Source organism: Agelaius phoeniceus, chromosome 9, assembly GCF_051311805.1.
Source record: "Agelaius phoeniceus isolate bAgePho1 chromosome 9, bAgePho1.hap1, whole genome shotgun sequence".
Lineage (NCBI taxonomy): Eukaryota > Metazoa > Chordata > Aves > Passeriformes > Icteridae > Agelaius > Agelaius phoeniceus.
The window spans coordinates 23,109,775-23,130,134 of NC_135273.1; the positions used below are offsets into that span (position 1 = coordinate 23,109,775).

The 20,360-nt window shown below is 40.8% G+C and overlaps 2 protein-coding genes across 5 annotated transcripts in view; one reads left to right on the forward strand and one right to left on the reverse strand.

Moving 5' to 3' along the window:
• The window catches only part of POLR3A (RNA polymerase III subunit A), a 33,320-nt gene extending 26,030 nt beyond the window's left edge, over nt 1-7,290 (reverse strand). The window contains exons 1-7 of one of the 2 annotated variants that reach the window (XM_054637808.2): nt 6,660-7,290; nt 5,596-5,731; nt 4,934-5,071; nt 4,253-4,424; nt 2,884-3,038; nt 1,712-1,951; nt 3-165 (exon numbers count right to left, since the gene is read on the reverse strand). In XM_054637808.2, coding sequence (XP_054493783.2) covers nt 3-165; nt 1,712-1,951; nt 2,884-3,038; nt 4,253-4,424; nt 4,934-5,071; nt 5,596-5,731; nt 6,660-6,703 — 1,048 coding nt within the window. In that variant the 5' untranslated portion in view covers nt 6,704-7,290. The remainder of the gene's footprint in view (nt 1-2; nt 166-1,711; nt 1,952-2,883; nt 3,039-4,252; nt 4,425-4,933; nt 5,072-5,595; nt 5,732-6,659) is intronic. The other variant, XM_054637809.2, reaches the window with a different exon arrangement.
• A 91-nt stretch (nt 7,291-7,381) lies between these two features.
• On the forward strand, nt 7,382-14,013 carry RPS24 (ribosomal protein S24). Of its 3 annotated transcripts, XM_054637811.2 has the most exons (7): nt 7,382-7,466; nt 8,770-8,835; nt 9,371-9,580; nt 10,012-10,122; nt 10,966-10,982; nt 13,043-13,078; nt 13,919-14,013. In XM_054637811.2, exons 1-5 carry the CDS (start codon nt 7,464-7,466, stop codon nt 10,969-10,971), a joined length of 396 nt encoding a protein of 131 aa, XP_054493786.1. In that variant the 5' UTR covers nt 7,382-7,463; the 3' UTR covers nt 10,972-10,982; nt 13,043-13,078; nt 13,919-14,013. The 3 variants fall into 3 exon arrangements, with proteins under 3 accessions (XP_054493786.1, XP_077039386.1, XP_054493787.1); XM_054637812.2 differs by lacking the exon at nt 10,966-10,982 and having other exon boundaries at nt 7,383-7,466; XM_077183271.1 differs by lacking the exons at nt 10,966-10,982; nt 13,043-13,078; nt 13,919-14,013 and adding an exon at nt 10,244-10,786.
• Nucleotides 14,014-20,360: the final 6,347 nt, after the last annotated feature.

A 20,360-nucleotide genomic window follows, 5' to 3' on the forward strand; every position in this document is an offset into this window, starting at 1 on the left:
ACCTTGCTTTCCCTTAAGTCTCTGAACAAAACCTCTGGTCCATTTTTTAGGTGCCATGTTGAGGGGTATACCAGAGAGCTCACTATTAATGTACAGGGCACACTGCAGTTGAAGAAAATCCCAGTCTTCCATAATCATCTGTGTTTTGGCTCCTGATATCCTATGCTAAACAAAATAGTAATCCAATTCAGAAAATAAATATAACATATATTAAACTACACAAGAAATTTTCTGTTATGAGTACAACTCTTCCTTTGCAAATGATATCATGAAACTCGCATCAATGGCAATGAAAAAGGGAAAATAACTTTGTGAGATGATGCATATTACTATAGCATAAGGCACATCACAAGGCAACCCAGCAAAAAAGATAAGTCTTTTGACTAACATGGGCTTTGAACAAATGCTCACAAAATTAGGTTGTCGGGTCCGGCTGTCTGTCTCTGCCCCGACACGGGTAGAGTGGTTCTTTGGTGGGCGCGATGCAAAGGACGAGTCTGGACTCTTCAGCTTTCGGTCTTCAGGTTGTTTATTATTTCTTATCTACAAAAATTTTCTGTCTGCCCAACAGAGGTCTGATCTGCAGGCAGTCACAGGCACTCTCTGACCACCCACGGGGCGGTCATGTCTTTTTATACTAAAACCTACGTATACAATATTTACCTTTATTTCCCAATGCTTTTTGCCCATGTTGGCAAGTGCACCTTCACTAGAAACCAATCTCTAAGTGCCAACATCATCACAGGAGATGGAGGACAAGAAGAAGAAAGAAGAAGGACAAGACACGCCCCGATCTCTCCATCTTGTCTCCATAACCCCCCTGTACCAAAAACCTTAAAATCTATATCTCACCCTCTAAATGTGTCTCTTTTACACCTTGTACTCTGAGGCGATTCTCTTGTCCTCAGACTCTTGTTACTTCTGTGGATGGATCAAAATCAAGCCACCAAACACTCTTGGCAACATTCCAGGGTTTTCGAGACCCCCAAGGGTTCTCCTGGCATCTCTGGACATCGGGAACGATGTGCTGAGATCCCACATTAGGTATTGCTTTTAATTACATTTCTCCCAATCCACTTAAGCTAATATAACTTAACTGACAAGAAAATCAGTAGTTAATAGTTTTTCAATCATGGAAGAGTTAGTACTCAACTCATTTTGTCTGCCTGACAAAGGAATAGTTTTGAAAAGTGTGAAAAGTATTTTTCTGGTAGAAGTGCTCTTCTAAGCAAATGATAAAATGTCAAATCATCTTTTAGTCTCAATTTGATGGCTATGCTAAATGAAACCTGATTTCTCAAGATCCGATGGTGGAATAAAGAAAGCACAAAATGTAAGAAAAGAGGAAGGTCTACAAGAAAAAAACCCCACAAATCAATAGGTGTAATATTTTCATTGTATGTAACTAAGCAAAAAGTGTGACAGTCATGGGAGAGGGGAAAAAAAGAAACAATTAAAATAAGAGTTAACAGACCAGAGCTGAAATGAAAGAACATTTCTCATAAGAACCCAGCAGACCTCCAGCAGGTCCTACGCTGCAAGCAGCCACTCAGCCAGTCCCAGCTGAAATAAGCTGCTCCTCTCTTTCAGTAAAATGCCAAATGACACAGAAATACAGCACCAGACTGTAAGCAGCAAACCCACTTGCCATATTCAGTCCCACACAAGTCTTGCTGAAGGCAGCAGTCTCAGAGAGCAAAGGTCAACTCACCTTTTTTATCACATCATTGAGGAAAATGATCTCGGTCAGTTTCATTGTCAAATCGTCCTCATTAGTGCCAGACTTCAAATCGCTCACCACAGAGGGTCTGATACACAGTGGAGGCACCAGGAGTCGGGTGAGGATCAAATCTGAAGGTTTACCTGCTTGTGGGTTCATTAGAAGCAGAGGAATGTCTTCCACTGGGATTCTTTTAAAGAGGTTCAATACTACCAAAGGATTCAAATTTTCCTACAAAATCCATTGGGAAAATGGGGAGAAGAAGCCATCATGTCAAGTTTCAATGCTTCCCTCCTCCCCTTATTTTATTGATGTTCAGAAATAGCCATTTTCAAAGGCAAATAGACAACTAATCATGCAAACCCAACTATGTTTTGGATAATTTATTCTGAACTGATGTTTTTAGCATCTCAAATGTTAACTTGCTATATATTCTTTCCTTCCATTTTTTCCTTATACATGCATGTTTACTTCCTAGTGTGTTGCTCTTCTGTCTCAAGAGTTAATGGAGAGTATTTGACTGTCAATAAAGGAAGCAACTCAATGTCCTACAACAAGCTCACAGTACATTGTATTCATTTCAGTAAAAAAACCACATGATTACAGTACTACCTAGATATTTCTCTTGTCTTAGTACAGCTACTGCTGCATTCACTACTTTTTCTTTCCAAGTATGTACCTGGAGATCTTTCCAGCTTGCTAAGAGCAGAAGGAAACAAAAGTGCATCCAATGAAAAGTTAATGAAACAAAAAGTTAGCAAATTAAGTCTGCTCTTTTTTTCTCAACATTAATAAGAATTTCTGCAAAAAAAAAGTGTGTATCGGAATTTAGATTGGGAGTTACAGGGAACCTACATATACAGAGAAACTTTATATGGACCTGTGTTTCTTCTTCCTGGTCTAGTTTATAGAAGCACAAGACACTAAGAACACCCCTTCCTTTACAGGCAGGTAATAGTGTACCAGAACATGCTAATGTACTAAATTTCTAATTTTAGCAAATTAACATTATTGTACTGGATACAAACATTCTTCACATTGTATATTTTGACATACAAAACTCTTGTATCATCACAAGACTTTAGCTGATACATTGCAAGCCTTTAAGGTGTTTATTTCATGCACAAAAAACAGCAAAAGACATAGGTTACAGTAAAATTCACCTGAGCTCTTCCCAGTAAGGGTTCTACTTCTTTGTTATATTCAATGGCAGTTTCAAAGGACTGGAGAAAAGTGGATACCACTGGATCTACAACTTTCTTATTTGTCTTGTACTTTTCATGTATTATCTTCAACAAACCACACTTCTTCACAGTTCCTGCAAGGAATTAAATATCAATTGCCATGGGATCTTATTTCAAAAATAACAAAAATGCAAAACACCACCAAAACTTAAGCAAGTTACAGTTCCAAAACAAGCTAAACCTTCAGTAAACACAAGAACAAATTACAACTTGATCAGCTTTGTTAACCAGCTTCCTAAACTCAAAGAACAACAAAAGGACAACCAAGTTATACTTTTTATATGGATGGCTTGGTATACCTACATGATGGGGGAGCCTCTGAGGCTGAAAGTAGGTGGTTTAGCCCACACCTTTAACTCAGCTTCACCTCATTCACAGCAGATATTTTTAAAGTAGAAGTTCCCACTAAAAACAGGACTAAGAAGTGCCATTTATGTATCTTACCAGTATCTTCTGAAGTAATTTTGGAAGTGAATTACCAGAAAAATATGATAAATATTTTCATGTCACACAGGTAACACGACTCATGAAACTTCCACAGGCAAGTCCAAATGCTCAATTTGTTTCCCTGAAGTATTCTGACCCATCATGTAACTTGCCTGAATGCCCACTGTTTATGGCCCTTATGTGTAGACAGGGCACCTACGATAAAGAAGCTCTCCTTTTATTGAGTTGTTGAACATTTCAACAAAGAACCCACAATTTTCAGGGTTAGAACTTAGAAGTTAAGTTATGGATTAACTGTCTACTATAAACCTGTAATAGACCAAGTCCTTAAACAGCAGTAGCATGTGAACAGAGTAAGTGGAAAAAAACCAAGGCCTATTTCAAAAACCACATACAAACTCTTACAAAAATACTCTGCCCTAAAGAAGCAATAATCTTAAGATAATTTAATTTGATGATGAAAAATGATGCTCACTCAAAATTACAAATGCTATCAATGCTTCTATATGAATATATTCATCATTGCCAATAGCTCCCAACATTTTTAAAAACACATTAAAAGGGGGGTTTTTGTCATTGTTGAAGTATCAAATATTGGTTACTACATGAAACATGAAATACTACAAGCAACTAGGAAAATGTCTGTATCCACACAAATGAGGTTAACAAGCATGTGTCTGGCTCTAAAAATGCCATTACCTGTTTCTTAATGAAGGCCAGAGAGAACACCCACTTAGCCATGCAATGAACAAGCATATTCAAGATTTGGATCCTACCACAGCCATCAAGGTGAACACCACCAGAGCAGATAACTTCACAAACTGCTCATGTTGATACTCACCATTAAAGGCCCCACAATAAGGACAAGTGTTTTTCTTTCGGCACTTCTCAGACACTTTCTTTTTCAGCCCTCTCTTCTGAAGATAAGTAAGGCCAGGTCGTTTTAGGTAATCTAAAAACTGCTTTTTTTCTTCCACTGACAGCATGATGCGGCAACAGGTTTTGCAGATCATCTTAAAGGTAAACGTGTATAAACACACTCGTTTCAGAGACACATTCAGAGATGCAACCTCTTGAACCACAGCTTAAGATCTTCAACACAGTGCATTTCTTTGAATGAGATACCACTGTCTTGATTGGAAGACCAACTCACATACATATTAAAAACCACATGAGAAAAACACAGTCAATGAGGCAAATCTTCATCTAAGCTCTGCAGGGTCTTAAAAATTCATATAAAGCAAACAGAGTTTTGATTTATCTGGATGTTCTGAAAGGCAAATTATCCTGCATATATTTAAATCAAACTGCAGAAAAATAATAGATTAAATTTTTGGTCTGAGATTGCACACAACATCACTAAGACTAGTCTTTAAATACATGTATTTTGCAAAAGGAAATGTACACAAAGGTTCATTATGCAACCTTATTTTGGCCTTCTCAACCACTTTCAAGCATCATCTTTTCTCAAAAGTTCCGTTTTTTAGACTAGAAGCTGACAGCAAATCATAATCGTGTTTACCTGTAAGATGCCTATCACAGCTTTGAAGTAGCCAACATGAAAACATGGTAGTTCTAAGTCAATGTACCCATAATGCCCTAAACAGTCAGCCAGACTCTTCCCACAGGTTTCACAGGGACGGTCTTTTTCACTGGTTCCCTTTGGGAGAAAGAGAACACACACACAGAGAAAAAAAAGTTAGCTGTAACTGATGGGATAGATACAAAATACAACAGTTTATAAGCTAGTCAGGAATCTTAGTAGCAGATCCACTCCTTTTCCCCAACACAAGAAGCACATCAATAGCATTACAGTCACTCTGACCCTCAAGAAAAATGGTTTTTACACACAGCCCCTGCTGATGCCAATGACCTGGACTCAGGCAGGTCTTGCAAATGATGTACAGATCATTAATCTACTTTGTGGCATTTTGGTGACACACATCTCTGGGTATCCCAGCACTTTGGTAGAAAAGTAACTTCCTGACTCAAGAGAATGCATTCCTGCCCACCAAAAGTGGGGAAAAAAGTAGTTGTCACTGCAACTAATATTTTATGAAATTCATGTAAAGACTCATTTGGACTTACTTCGGACAAACAGTACGTTTCAGTGACCCCAATCTTTTTTTAACCACTTAATCAATTCCCCAGAAAGAGACTAGAAAACAAAAGAAAGGTTCTCACCATGCGATGGTCCAGTACTCCATACTGCAGTGGAGAGTGATGGTTGTCCTGACTATACAAATTCTTGCTGACCACTTGAATGTGAGCTTGCTGACGCATCTCTTCTGGAGATTTCATGCCAAAACAGATGTGGCTTCTAGGACAGAAAATTTCAAATATATGTATGGGGACATATAAATAAGTAGATATATATATATAAATACATATACATGTGCTTACATACATACGCAAAACTGCTTATAATGACAATCACACCTACGTGCAAGTATCACTGATCCAATAGGGTTGAAAAAGACCTCGGAGATCACTGAACTCAACCTATGACCAAACACTGCCTCGTCAATTAGGCCATGGCATTGTGTGCCACATCCGAGCTTTCCTTAAACACCTCCAGGGTCGGTGACTCCACTACCTCCCTGGGCAGACCATTCAATGCTTAACCATCCCTTCTGTGAAGAAGCTCTCCCTGACGCCCAAGCTAAACCTTTCCTAGTACAACTTAAGGCTGTGCCCTCTCATCCAGTCACTGGTTGCCTGAGAGAAGAAAGCAATTCCTAGCTGGCTACAGCCTCCTTTCAGATAGTTTTAGAAGTGATAAGGTCTCCCCTGAGCCTCTTTTTCTCCAAGCTGAACACCACAGCTCCCTCAAACGCTCCCCCCTAGGGCTGGTGTTCCTTCAGCAGCTTCGTTGCCCTTCTTAGGACCCCAAAGTACTTTAAAACAGTACAAAAGTAGCTAGGTTAATTCGCAACGTTTCTGAAACAGATTCGTGTCAGATAACTATAAAAACAATAAAGCTGCTTTACAGTGACTTGGTGGTTTTTATCTGAGGGACTTATCGACCTTCCTGGGCATACTCCCAGCTGGACACAGGCACAGCCACCCGTGTGACAGACCCCAGCCCGCACCAGCGCTCCTAAGAGCGGAGAGCGGAGCAGCCGTGCCATGAGCTGTCCACCGCGGCCCTCTACACCAACACCGCCAGCTCCGGCTACAGCAGTTCTGCTCCCGCAACTCTGCTGCTGCCCGCCTCAGCCCGCGGGCACCGCACGACCCCCACTCACATTTTTTTGGCCACATCGGTCTCCCTGAACTGCTCCTTCACCATCGCGGCGGCGGCGGGGCCCACGCGGCTGCACGCGGGGACTGGGCCGGGGCGGTCAGCGCGGCCTCCGCCTGCAGCGCCCCCTGTCGGCACCGCCGCTTCGGGGACACCGCCCCAGAGGGTCCCTCCACAGGCACAGACACCCGCACCCTGCTCCCGTGCGCGCTCAGTGCACAGCGAAGAAACTGCTCCCCGTGTTCAGGGGGAACTTCCGGAGCATCGCCGACACACCACCCCTTGGCCTATTAGCCGGCACCACGGAGCGGAGCCCAGCTCGGCTCTCTGACACCCCTCCCTGTCTATGCATATGAACGAGGCTCCCTCTCAGTCGTCTCTTGCCGAGGCTGGAAAAGCCCAACTCCTGGAGCCCCAAGCAACTCCTCAACCAGACTGCGCTACCACGTTCAGTCCGTGGCTCTGAGTGTCCTCACAGCACCCACAGATCACCACGGGCAGAAGCCCCAGGACGCACAGCCCGCAAACAGAAACAGCACACAGCAGAGCTGAGCTCGGCCAGGGGTACCACCGAACACGCACAGAACTCATCCCAACACCATCAAAACACAGAACTGCCTCCGCGCCCGGATTTATGGGGCACACGATGGCCACGCCCGCCTCTATTTCCGCCCAGGCCTGGCTCTGAAAAGGGCGGCCCCACGCATGACTCCACCTTTGCCGGAAACACTCGCGCGCCGCCTTATGATTGGCCGTGGGGGGGCGCCGGTCCTTTTCTCTTCCGGTCGCAGGAGCCGTGGTCGCAGCCATGGTGAGTGCTTGGGCTGGGCCCAATCATCCACCCTGCCCCGCCGCCATCCTTGCCCCGCCGTGCTCTCGCACCGTTACGCTACGTTGGCCCGGCCTGCCCGTACTCACCCCCGGGGATATGGCGGACACTGAGCCTGGGATCCTGCGACCGGGCCCCTGTGCGTTCGTGCCCGCCGGCAGCAGCGAGCTGCGGGGTGAGGGCCGCGCCGTGTCTGTGCTCGGTCAGAGCAGCCCCGTGTTCTGCGGCACCCGTGCGCTGCTCCTCTGCGGGGGCCGCTGTGGGTCACACCCGCGATTAGTGCGGCTGTTCTTCTCTGAAAACTTTGTGCTATGCTGGGTTTTCAGAGAAACTTCCCCACTGCGTTAGGGGGAGCGTGGCCAGCAGCTGGAGAGAGCTGCTCTCTTTTCTCAGCCCTGGAGGGGCTGTACCTGGAGCGTAGTGTCCAGGTTTGGGCTTCTCAGTCCAGGACAGACATGGAGCTCCTGGAGCGGTTCCAGTGGAGGGCAGTGAGGATGAGTGGGGAATTGGAGCATTTTTCTTACGCGGAAAGGCTGAGAGAGCTGAATGTCTTCACCTCAAGAAGAGGTGACAGAAAGGCTGACTTACCTATGTTTATCAGTATTTGAAGGAGGGCATTAGAGGATGCAGCCAGGCTCTGCTTGGTGGTGCTAGGCAATAGTACTGGAGCCCAGGAAGTTTCACCTGAATGTCAGGAAGAGCTTCTTTACTCTTCCAATGCTTGGTCAGTTACTTTGTTCTATATCTTCACTTCCTTTTCACCCTGCCCTTTACCCCTCTACCCATTACCATGTCCTTACTCTGAGGTTAGGTACTAACACGCTAAGTACCGTGCTAAGTCTGTAATTTACTCAAAAAAATTGGTAAGCTTTTTTGTACCCACTGACCTGTTTTTCCTTTCAAGGAATATTGGGCACTCTGTTGTGCTTAGGGCTGGGATGCCATAGAGGCAGTAACATTTAGGCTTGGAAGGAAACTTGTGTTGTATTGTTTGAGTACTTGGGATTGCGAGCCATGTCTTTTACAAAAAGCTGTGTCAGCTTTTCATAGCAGTGCAGGTGTGTATGTTACTATGGTGTTTGGAAACAGGATGAGTTTATCAGTTTCTCACTGTATTTTTTATAAGTGCTTTCTGTAGCCCAAGACCAGCCCACTTAGGTTGTGAGCTCACTGTCAGTATCTGTGGCTCCTGACCATTGTGGTACTGTGCATTATTTATGCTTATATTGAGTTTCTGTTGCATTTGTAGCTATTGTTTTGTTTTATTTAATGCTTTCTCTTGCAGAATGACACAGTGACCATCAGAACCAGGAAGTTCATGACCAACAGACTTCTGCAGCGCAAGCAGATGGTAAAAGACTACAGAAAATGGCATTTATTTGTTCGGTGGTTCTGAGCTGGAAGGTTTAGCTGCTATAAATATGGGGCCCTTAAAATCTCCAGAGTTCTTAAAAAAGGAAGTGTAAGAACATATGGGTTTAAATGTGTTTAAAAGTCTTGATGGTGAAGTTGTACCAGCTTGAGACTGGATGTTGAGGAAAATTTCTGCACCAAAAGAATTATTAAGCATTGGAGTAGGCTCCTCTGGGAAGTGCTTAGGACATCCTTCCTGGAGGTATTTAAAAGACAGGTAGGTGTAAGAACATGGCTTAGTGCCATTGAGACAGGTTTGGATCTACTATTGGCTTTAATGATTTTAAAGGTGTTTTTCAGTTTAAATGACTCAGTGAAGCAAGAAACTTGTGAATGCTTTTGTGTCAAATGAATAAGTTTATGTTTCTAAGGTGGGTTAGTTTAAATGTTGAGCTCATGGTGGGACTGTAGCACCTGCTGGGGCTGTGTACTGGATATTGACCTTTTATCAACTCGTTTAAATTCTTTCTTAGGTCATTGATGTTCTTCATCCTGGGAAGGCTACAGTCCCCAAAACAGAAATCAGGGAAAAGCTGGCGAAAATGTACAAGACAACCCCTGATGTAATTTTCGTCTTTGGCTTCAGAACTCACTTTGGTGGTGGCAAGACAACAGGTTTTGGCATGATCTATGATTCCCTGGACTATGCAAAGAAAAACGAACCAAAGCACAGGCTTGCCAGGGTATGTTATTTTCTGGTATCTTGAAAGCAGGATTTGCATGTGTAAAAACTTAGGTTTTGTGAAAGTACAATTGTGTGAGAGCTCCTAAAATAGCACATGTTAACTTCTGCATTTGCAAAATAGGCTAAGTGTGTTTTTATTCTGTATTACTAGGGAATTGGGAAGGCAAAACTGATAATACCAGAGGTGTTTAGCAGTAACTTTTAATAAAACATTGCTAGAAGTCTAAAATAAGCATAAGAAATGGGGCTGATCCATGTGCCTTTTCAATGTTTACATTCTATGTTGAATTATTCATTAATTAATGATCTTACTACTTAGTTAATATTTCAAACATAAACTTTATTTGAACATTTCAGAAACTATAGAACTTTTCAAGAATTGTTAGTAGAGAAACAATGTTAAAAGCAACTTTCAATTGTTTTTAATAGCACGGCTTGTATGAAAAGAAGAAGACTTCCAGGAAGCAGCGAAAAGAGCGTAAGAACAGAATGAAGAAAGTCAGGGGCACAGCCAAGGCAAATGTTGGTGCTGGCAAGAAGGTAGGATGAGAATATCTTTGAAGCTAGAATGAGCATATGCTTTTGAAATGTTGATTATGAATTCATCAACAGAATAACATTGTTTTTCTTCCATTTTTTCACCTATTCTACTGGATAACAGAAGGTAAACTGTGTGTTATATAGCTTGTCATCAGCTCAGTAGCTTAGTTTTGCTCCTCACTGCTGCCAGCCTAGCTGATATGACATGAAACAATGCTTCCTAAATTACTGTTTCCTATGTGTCACTGTTAAACTTCATAAATCTAACAGTGTTGCTCTAATCACATAACTCAGTCTCGCAATACACACTTGAGATTATCTTAACACTTGTTACTCGGGCTGCCTAAACCCCTAATGCTTACTCCCCCAAGTTACTGTTGGTATGGTGTTCCTTACCCAGGTAAGTGTGTTAAGGATGCGTGGTGTAGGCAGTGAGGACAGTGTGTAAATAAAGATAAGGTAGAATGCCTTGGGGTTTCAGGGACTGATAGCCAAGGTAGTGGAGTCTTCCTCTGGTGAGGCCAGACTGATAGACTTGGCTGTGGTTACAACCTGATGCAGGCAGGTTAGAGGGAGGTAGATTTATTGTATCATGAAACAGAACCAAAGCTGAGGAATAGGTTGGGTGGGAAGCCAGTCACTTTCCTTCACAGTGTTCTGTCTTCTGATAAAAATTGAATAAGCTGTGCAGGCAAGTGAGGTTTTTTTCAGGTGTTTTAGCAAGGGGAGAGAGGGTAATGGGTTTTGATGCTTAGTTCTGTAGCTGTGAAAATACCTTGTTATCTTGAACTTTAGTAATCTTCACTTTTGCTTTTTTCCTACTTTCTTGGAACTCTCCATCAGAAATGAAGTATCTGCAGGTACTGGAAATGAGCATGGATTTGGTGCCTGAATTACACATCACTGCAATGTGTCTATTCTTTTATTTGAAGCACTGTACTGCCTTGTATGCATGTTTGAAACTTTTATTTGTCATACGAGGGTTCACTTAATGACATAATGAATTTTATTTGTGTGACTTAGAAGTAAAATTTGGCCAGACTTTTTGAAACTAGTGAATCAACTTGAAAATAATTCCCAGTGAAAAGAAATAAAAGAAACCCAATGTTGTTGACCTGAGACATTGGTGCAGTCACCACAGGATCTGATTCAAAGTAGTACAGTGCACTTGCATGTGTAACTTGACCATTGTGTGAAAGTAGTCGTGTACATGAAAGCTAAGTCACATCACACTTGATGCATTTGAGATGGTGCTTGGAAATGGCACAGTTGTCAGCATTAAACTGTATTTAACTATTGCCCAGCAGTATTCCAAGTTAACATGCAAATTACAGTGGAATTGGAAGTCTCAGTGGAATTACATTTTGTAGTTAAATGTGGAGGTGAAGCTCTTGTTACCCCTGGATGGAAAGGAACCAGTCTTACTGACAATAGATCAGGGAACTACTCTGCTGGAAAACACTAGGCGCTTTCTTCCTTTGTGCTTTAATGCTGTTTTAATCATGAAGTCCTACAACGGTTTATGGCACAAAATTAGCCTTTGATATAGTAGTAACACCTAATGTTACTACTAGTAGTAAAACCTAATGTTACACACTTCTGTCAGTGCCAAAGGAGTCATTTCATGTTGCATCAATCCCAGTAGTATGGAGCAACTTCTTCCTTTTAAGATTTTTGTACCCAAAGGTAGCTAGTTTTGAGTGTTAATGAAAAGTGATCAGATGACTCACTTGAATTATTAATGGTGTCCAGTTCATAGAAGCTCTTGAAACATATCACCAGTTGAGAAATTGAAGGCAAGCATCATGCCTTCTAGTAGTTACGTAGGAGATGTGACTTCTGTATCAAGTGCTTGTCAAACTAATGTGTAGTCTTAGGAGTAGGTAAACTGTGCTTTTGATTAGAGATATTTTGATGTCTTTTAAAATGATCTTTCAGTTGATAAGTATGCATGGGTTAGATGTGACTCATTTACCAGATTTGTTCATCTTGGTGTTGTCACTTAAGATAAATTATTTTGTGCACTTCCTGAACAACTTACTTGAGAAGAAATCTGTGCTGCATTATAGAAAAACATTTGTGAAATACACTAAGCTTTGTCTTCAGAAATGCATGTTCAGAGATCATGATGTGGTATGGTTCATCATCCTTATCACAGCTGTGTGGAAGAATTAATAGGAGCCCTGGAATACATTTCTGAGTCCACCTACAGAATCTGTGAGAATTATTTTACCTTGTAAATGTGTCAGTACTTGATTTTGAGAAATGTTTAGGCAGGTGTATATTCTAAAAGTTACATATGTAGTCATGAAAAAATCAGAGCTGACTATGCTGATGTCTTGTTAAGTTTTCTTTGATGCTTCTTTTCACTTCTCACTACTTCAGCATTCCCATTCTATTTTCCCTGCAGTTTCAAGAGAAGTATTTTCAAATATTTTGTTATTTAATATATTATGTGGCTCTAGAGCTTGCTGAGCTTGCTAAAATTTGGAGCAAGAATATGTGGATGTGCCTCACCTGATCTTTGCATTCAAAATAGTGATACTGAAATGGAAAAAAATCCCCTCCCTCCCTTGAATGTCACAGCTGTAGCTGTGACAGCCATTGACAGGTGGGGCTGTCAAACAGAAGTGTGGATGGATAAGCACTTGGAAGCCATTGTAGCCTCTAGGTGTAATTGAACAGGCAGCTGCATTCTGAGCATTAGTTAAGCTCTAAATAGCTGTTGAGTTTAAGGGAGTAAGTGAAATCTAAGTCTTCTGTCTCTGCAGTAGTCAAAACTTGGAGGGTTTGCTATCACATTTCAATGTGGTTAATTGAAAAAAGCACATGAGTGTCAGTAAAAACCCTCAAAGCTCAATTTTCTACAGTTGTAGAATTTAGATAAAATTCTTACTAATTGATTCTTTCTCTTTTTCAGTAAATGAACATCCTTCAGGTGGAAAACAGATAACAGGTATGCCTTCAGAATCCTTTGTAAGGGCAGCCATTCAGCAGTGCATTCCTTATGATAACAACTCTGAGGTTCACTTATGCAAAAACTGTGCTGCCTCTGCAGACACAGAACCCAGTGCAGGAGTTTAAGGTTAAGAATATTTACAAATCACTTTTGCACTTAAAACTGAGTTGGTAGCTTATGAGACTTTGACTTGCATGAAATAACTGATCAGTATAAAGACTGAAATAATACATTACGTACTGCAGATTTACTATTACCAAGGTGCTGATTGTTTAGTCTTACTGTTTTTCATTTGAAGGTATGCTAAAGAGGATAGATGTTTAAATTTTATTGTCTAAAATAGATTGAAGTAGCACGATACCTATTTTTGGAATAGATGTATGTTGTTTTCTTACAGGTAGTCATTTCAAGTGAAATACTTACAGACAGGATGCTCTTACAGACAAGTCAGACTACATTTTTATATCTTTGCTGCAGGAACATAAGTGCTGTGGTCAATAACTGCTCCAGAAAAAACAGGTTTTATTACAAATGGCCTGAGTGACTCAGTTGGAAGGAACTTAAACAGTCTGTCTGGGAGCTGATATAGTGAGTGTAATGTCTTAAACAGAAAGCTGTCAAAGCAGTTCTAGCTTGTTGATCTCTTCTGCAGAATTGCTATAATTTAGGCTCATTTATTGCCATGGCAGTGCTGGGAAATTTTGAGCTTTATGCTCTTACAAGAGGAGCAGTGTGGTTCATCTTACTTGTTTGGGAAACAGTCTTTCAGGCTTTATAAAAGTACAAGTGTAAAAATTGTTTTAATTGTGTGTCAGTGATGTGTTTTTTCCTTTACAGGCAGCATCATTCTGTGAAGAAGTATAGAATGAATTACTCTGGAAAGCAGAAGCTGCTCATGACTTTAACATCAAATAAAGTCTGTCAATAAAATACTGGTTTGCCTTTTAATTTTGATTCAAAAGCTACCATTTTGTAAAGTTTGAGAATTTCAGTATAGGTGTACTATTTGCACTGGATTAAAATCTGTTGATAATTAAACAAGTCTTGTTTTGACTATCAATTTAAAGTGAACCACAGCTTCCTACAGGTAGTAGTAGGAGCTAATTCCAAGCAGGCAGTGTTGGAGGCAGGCATGCTCTTGTTCAAATGGTGTTTGGAAGGTCCTTTTTGTATGGCTGCTAAGTATAGCTGAAGCACTTAATGCCTCTTGTAGTGCCTTCAGTTTGAGTTTTGAGCTGGCGGGGTTGCTGCTGTCTGTGTTCAGCAGCATCACACTGTTAGCTGTACAGCTCAAAGAGCTGGGGTGCTGCAGTAAACCCTTCCCATATATCATGTTCAGCATGAAAGGGGAGAGCAGTGACACTGTTCAGTGGAATTGAACAATCACTAGGGGGTGGTGTGAACACAGCAATACAAATACAAGGAAGACACACAGCAATTTTTCATATAATGGGCTGAAAGGAGGCCAAATTGTCCCCTGCCAAAGAGGTGAATTTCTTTGAAGACACGCATTTAAAATAGTTCTGTGAAGGAGCTGAGAAGTGAAGTGATATGCTTGTTTCACTCTTGGTTTGAATTCAATGGAAACCATCTGTTTCAGTGAAGACCATAGAGTTAGTGTTTTCCAAATGTTGACTACTTGAAAGCTCTAGACTGCTGGCACAAATTCTAGTTGCTCTTTTCAGAAGCCTCCTTACCTTAATTCTATGCAATCAAGAAAGGATCTGTAAATAAGTGCTTGCATGAAGGTACGTGGCACAGTGCCTTGTGTAGGATTGATGTTTTGAGTTCATGTAGTAAGCGGTACTGCTCTGGGGGGGTCTGCCTCCACGAGAAATTATTTCTGGAATTTGAGTACTGAGGGTTTCCTTCAGCTTTGTAATGTCTTACATTTTATTTAATACAGATTTGTTTTTGTGGGTAGTACAGTAGCTGTGAAGCAGATGGATTGAAATGATTATACTTGGTGCCATATTATTGCAATCTTCATGCTTCAGCAGTTGGGAGTTGTACACAGGTCTTCCTGTGAGTTTTGCTCTGCCAGTGTTTGCCTCTGCACTCCAGTCGAAGCAAGGTGTAGCAGGTTTTCTGTAGTTCAGAGGTTTAATGCGCATGTGATGCTGGGAACACTCCAGGTTAATCCCCTTTCCTGTGGGAGGTAAAACAATTAAGTGGAACTGGAATCTGCCCTTTTTTTCCCCATTGTGAGCTGAAGGAACCCTTTTATTTCCTGCTGAACTTGGCACATTGCATCATTTAGAGATAGTAGCTTTGTCACTGTTGCCTGCTTGGTCTGGTCTTCATTTCGGGATCAAGAATTTTATCTATTTAACAACAGTCTGGAATCTGGATTAGAAGTTGAAGGAATTTTGGAGAAAAACTTCTAAATTAATCTGGTGGCAAGCAATCTCAAGTTGATATATGTGGAAAGACTTGTAATAATCACTGTTTACAATGACCAGGGCTTGTTGGAGTTGCACAGACAAAAAATGTTTTCCTGTGAAAACATGGAAAATGAGTCCTTGAGGAAGGACCCAAAATTGTATAGAATTGTATAGCAGCAGAGATGACTGTCCTGGCTGCACAGAAAAAGAGCTTTGATAGGCAAGAGATGGCAAAATTTGGCACCATCTGGGTGCAATGAGGTGGTTTTGTCTAGGGACCAGCAAGTAACAATATTTGAGAACAAATATTGAAGGGAAGAAATGAAGCTGACCAACAGTGGCTTGAAATAAATTAGGCATAGTATGCTTTGAGAAGACTGCAGTTCCAACAGTCAGCTGAATGGGCAATGTGAGTTCTTTCTATTGATAGAAAATGTGTCATTTAAGGACTGAAGTATGTAGGTCACTATCAAATCTGTTTGAAACAATCAGAAGAAATTAACTTGTTCATATTGTTTTGGTCAGTTCCTACATAAGAAGAGTTTTAATGTCATTGTTTTCTTACAGAAAGGAAATAGAGTGTCCAGTAACAGCTGTTGATGATACTAGATTCATGTAATAAGTTTGAAATACCTGTTGTGAATGCTTCCTGCTCATGTGCTTCTATTTGAGCAAAACAAGATCTAGTGAACCTTTTTTTGGATGGGGTTTTTGGTACTGCTAAGAGATGAGATAGAAGTAGTTAATAATTTTTTCTATGAATGCTGGCAAAATTTCTTCTGAGCAGGTATATTTTCCAATAAGTTAACTTTTACAAATCAGTGTTAGGAGTAGGCACATCCAAGTAGATTCATGTCTTTGGGCACCTTCATTAAAAAGAGATTAAATGGAAACTTGAGTTTGTAGCTAACATTTTTGAATTCTAGTTACGTCTCAAAAATATTCCCTGGGAAATTATGTCCGCATCTTGAATTCCGTAAATTTCCTCTTAATTTATTCCTCTCTGTAAGGGCTGTGGCTAATGAAGCAGCTGCAGAAGTGACTAAAAGACATCCTGAGTGGTAACTGTGATTCCTATAGCTGGCCATTGGCAGCCAGTGCTTCTGACAAAGCTCCATCTTCTTTCTGTGGCTGCTGTTCATACATGGAGATCTTAGGTAAAGTCCAGCAATGTGCTGGGGCAGAGGATTCAGAGCCCCTGTGCCTTCTCCTAACATAGTAGGTGTTGCACAACCAGCAAAAACGACGAGTGCAGTGCTTCACTAGGGGGGATGATAACAGTTTGTACTTGTGTTCACTGGGTTAAAATACAGCTGTTATTTAATGAAGCTGGCCAGGCTGCACACTGACCCCCATTAGGCGAAACATGCTTCGCTGCCTTTCGTGATGATCTGATTTGATTGTACTGGAGCTGCTACCCTGCTATCATTTTCTGTCAATTTTTGCTAGCCTGTTTGTTAAGCCAGGCATCATTTGTGTTGATTTGATAACAGGTTTCAATCACTGATAATAAAACTTTTCTGTGACAGATGACCTCAGATCCATATCTCCTTCACAGTGTTGGCTGTAAGTAGAAAATTGGGACTGACATTTTGCTTTTACAATGTTTTCTGTCTGGTTTTACAGCCAATGTAAAAATAACAATCAAAATGGCTTAATATTTTTAAATTAAAAGAGTGGAAACAGTTGAATTCTTAAAATGTTGGTCAATAGTTCTTGCATAGCTTGTTTCCCTGATCTTTTCATACTGTGATGGATCCTGCCACAGATGAGGTGAAATTAAGTTTTTGTTTTGTTTGTTTTGGCAAGTAGAAGGGTTTCAGAAAATATGAGAAGTGAGACATTTTATGTTTTAAGTATTTATTTTAATTGATCAATTCTGGTTATTGTAGAGAGGTTGATTTAGGCCCTACTTCAGGGCATTACAAAAGGAAAAAATAATGTAAGGACCTAGGACTGGGAAAAGCTGCTTCCTATTCACACACTAATACTAAACTTGTATGTTTTTGAGGAGTTAATTAAACTGAGGATATATTATTCCTAGCACTGAATTGCATGGTGCAGGTAAAAACAAGCACTGAAGGACTGTACTCATGCATAAACCACAGAAAACAGTGAAATTGAATTGTCTAGGGTCAAAGAAATGCTGAAAAATAAACATCTGTCATTAAACACTAAGTGCAATATGCATAAATTTTTTTTTTTCATTTTTATTAAACATGAAAATCTTCATTTGTGTTAATGCCTGTTAATTGCCTTTTGTCCCTCTGATTTGTGCTTTTGAAAAAAAATAAATCTCCCCTCAGCATGGTGAATACTTTATTTTGGTTCGACAGTGTTTTGGCTCCTGGCTATACTTTGTTGGTATGAAATGTCTGATGACCTGGGTGAAAGCCTCAGTGTAGGAGTAAAAAATACTTTTACAGGAGCTTTAACGTGGTGTGCTGCACAGACAGAGCTGGGGGAGCATCCTTAGAAAATCCTGTCCTGCTGAAAACAAGTGAGGTGCTCCTACAGACCTGGTAGGATGTCACTGGATGACCTTACCATTCCCTGGACAATGCCCTTCATATCTACTTTAAGGTCAGCCCTGACTCAGTCAGATCATTGGACACAATGATAATTGTAGTTCCCTTCCAACTGAAATAGTCTATTCTATGTATTTGTACAGAAGCATATTGCACTTGTGCCTTTAAAACAGTGAGGTACTTAAAATATCCTCCTACTTCATTCTTCTGTGCTGTGTGTGAAGTGGGAACACTGGAACAATGCAGACTTACTGTGTGGGGATTAACTCTTGTCAGTGATGATAGATAAACATAATTTTGTACCCTTTTAGTCTCACAACTCAGCTGTTCCTGTATCTGGCTGCCTAAGTAGGGGCATTCTTCTCTAAGGTTTATAACTTGAATCCCCGTATTCAGTAGCAAAGTTCATTGGCCCATAGCATAAACACCTTGTCCTTTAAATACTTTGTGTGATTACTACTGATTTTAATGTTTTGGAAGTGGGGAAGCTAGTTAGTTCTTCAATCTTGGATCTTTTACTGTCCCCTTAAAGACTCCTGAGGTTTCTTTAACCCACAAGCCTGCTTGGCCAAGAGAATATCTTGTCTCTGTTCAAGCTGCCTGTTGCATATGGACCCAGTGGCTTTTTGTTTCTTTTATTTGTTCTGCTTGCAGGTGCTTTTTCTATCTTTATATTCCCATAGACCGTGTAAGAATTATAACAATCACAAAGTTCATACAAAGCAATTTATTTATCACTCTCTTTCCTAGTGGTTCATCAGTGCTCCACTGGAACCCCTGTGGGTACAAGTGCCAAAAAACCCAGCAGAAACCTGAGGGTGCTGTCTGCATGGTCAAGGGAAGTTTGCAAAGCATTTTATATTGCTGTTATGTGGATGAAAGGGGATAGACTTCCCAGGTGTGTCAAGATTGTACACTTCTTCACTCCTACATTAACTGTATTATTTAGCAAAGATACAACATAATTTCTTTTGTAGTTAATCTTCTCTTGCTTAATTCAGCTTAGTTCTCCCAGACTTTTTTTTTCTTTTCTTTTTTTTTCAATTGTTTTACCACTTAAGTAGCTATCTTGGGATATGAAGTGCAGGAACATGTGCAAAACTTTTTTCATGGACCTTGCTGAATAATCAAAATGTTTTTATCCAGCCATTTTTAATCCACACAAACTTCAAGAGCAATTATCTTGCTTTTCAGTAAAGGCACATACAAGAGGACAACCTATATTCTGAAAGGGATTGTGCAAAGTAATCCTTTAGCCAGCAGAGGACTGTAGAACCACGTATCACACAGTTATGCAAAAATGTTCCATCACAAAGAGTAGGAGAAAACCCATGTACCAAACTATGAAGTCGAGATAGTCTTTTAAATATGGTAAAATACTGAAAAGGGAAGGCTCTTTTCATTGTTTGTTTCTTATTAAGGAATTTAATTTGCCTCAGGTTCCCCTTGTCAATGAAAATCTATGGGAATTTTGTTTACATTTGGAAGCACATTGCCAAGAATAGTACTTCATATGGTAAGTATACTGAACCTTTTGGGGGAATGACAACACTACAGAAATGGTGGTGCATTCCCTAAAGGAAAACATACTTCATTTGTAATGAACATTATGTCTGCAGAAACTAATGGCACAACCTCCTATTCAGCTTATGTAAAATAAAACAGGCCCATATGTTGCTGCTTTTAGGGTTTGGGTGTTTAAATTAAATGTTGTTTAATGAATATTCAAGTCCATTTGCTCAGAAGTTGTGCACAGCGTAGCGTATTTTTCCTCTGTTTTTGGTCTTACCTAGAGTATTAAGCCATTACAAGAGGATGTTAAAGCTGAGGCATCTGTTTCTAACTAAAACTTGGGTATTTAAAGCACCAGAGCAGATGAGAGGGTGAAGAAAGACATACAGTAAGAGGATCATATTATTTTTTTGTTTTGTAATTAAGACTGAGAATGGTTTGATATACATGGCATCCTCTAAGAAACGGGAACTTGACTGTGCTATTACAGCAGCTGCAGTTTGGCTATATTATTGTAGCATACTCAGTCCCTCCCACTTCCTACAGGGCTTCATTCAACTTCTTCTGTACGTGTGGGCAGGTGCCTGAGCCATGCTGGGATGCTCAGCCAAGTGTTTTTGGGCAGGGACATTGGTGTCTGTGTGTGGGGGGCTTTGGGGCTCCAGGTCTCCATGCCTGGGTGGGCAGGTCAGCTGGAGGCATTCCCTGAACCTGGAGTTCCCATACTGGCAGTAACAAGGTCTCCCCTTGGACCATCCAGCCCCTGCTCAAAGTCAAGGAGAAATATTAGTAGTCTGGAAGAGTTCCTCTGGAAGCCAGACCTGTCCTTTTGACTGCCCCAAAATACATTGGGCA

What these genes read in the sequence shown, in the direction of transcription:
- RPS24 (XM_077183271.1), top strand. An exon ending in TTCTGCAGCGCAAGCAGATG is followed by an intron (nt 8,836 to 9,370) that starts GTAAAAGACTAC and finishes ATTCTTTCTTAG; the next exon opens with GTCATTGATGTTCTTCATCC. An exon ending in CAAAGCACAGGCTTGCCAGG is followed by an intron (nt 9,581 to 10,011) that starts GTATGTTATTTT and finishes TGTTTTTAATAG; the next exon opens with CACGGCTTGTATGAAAAGAA.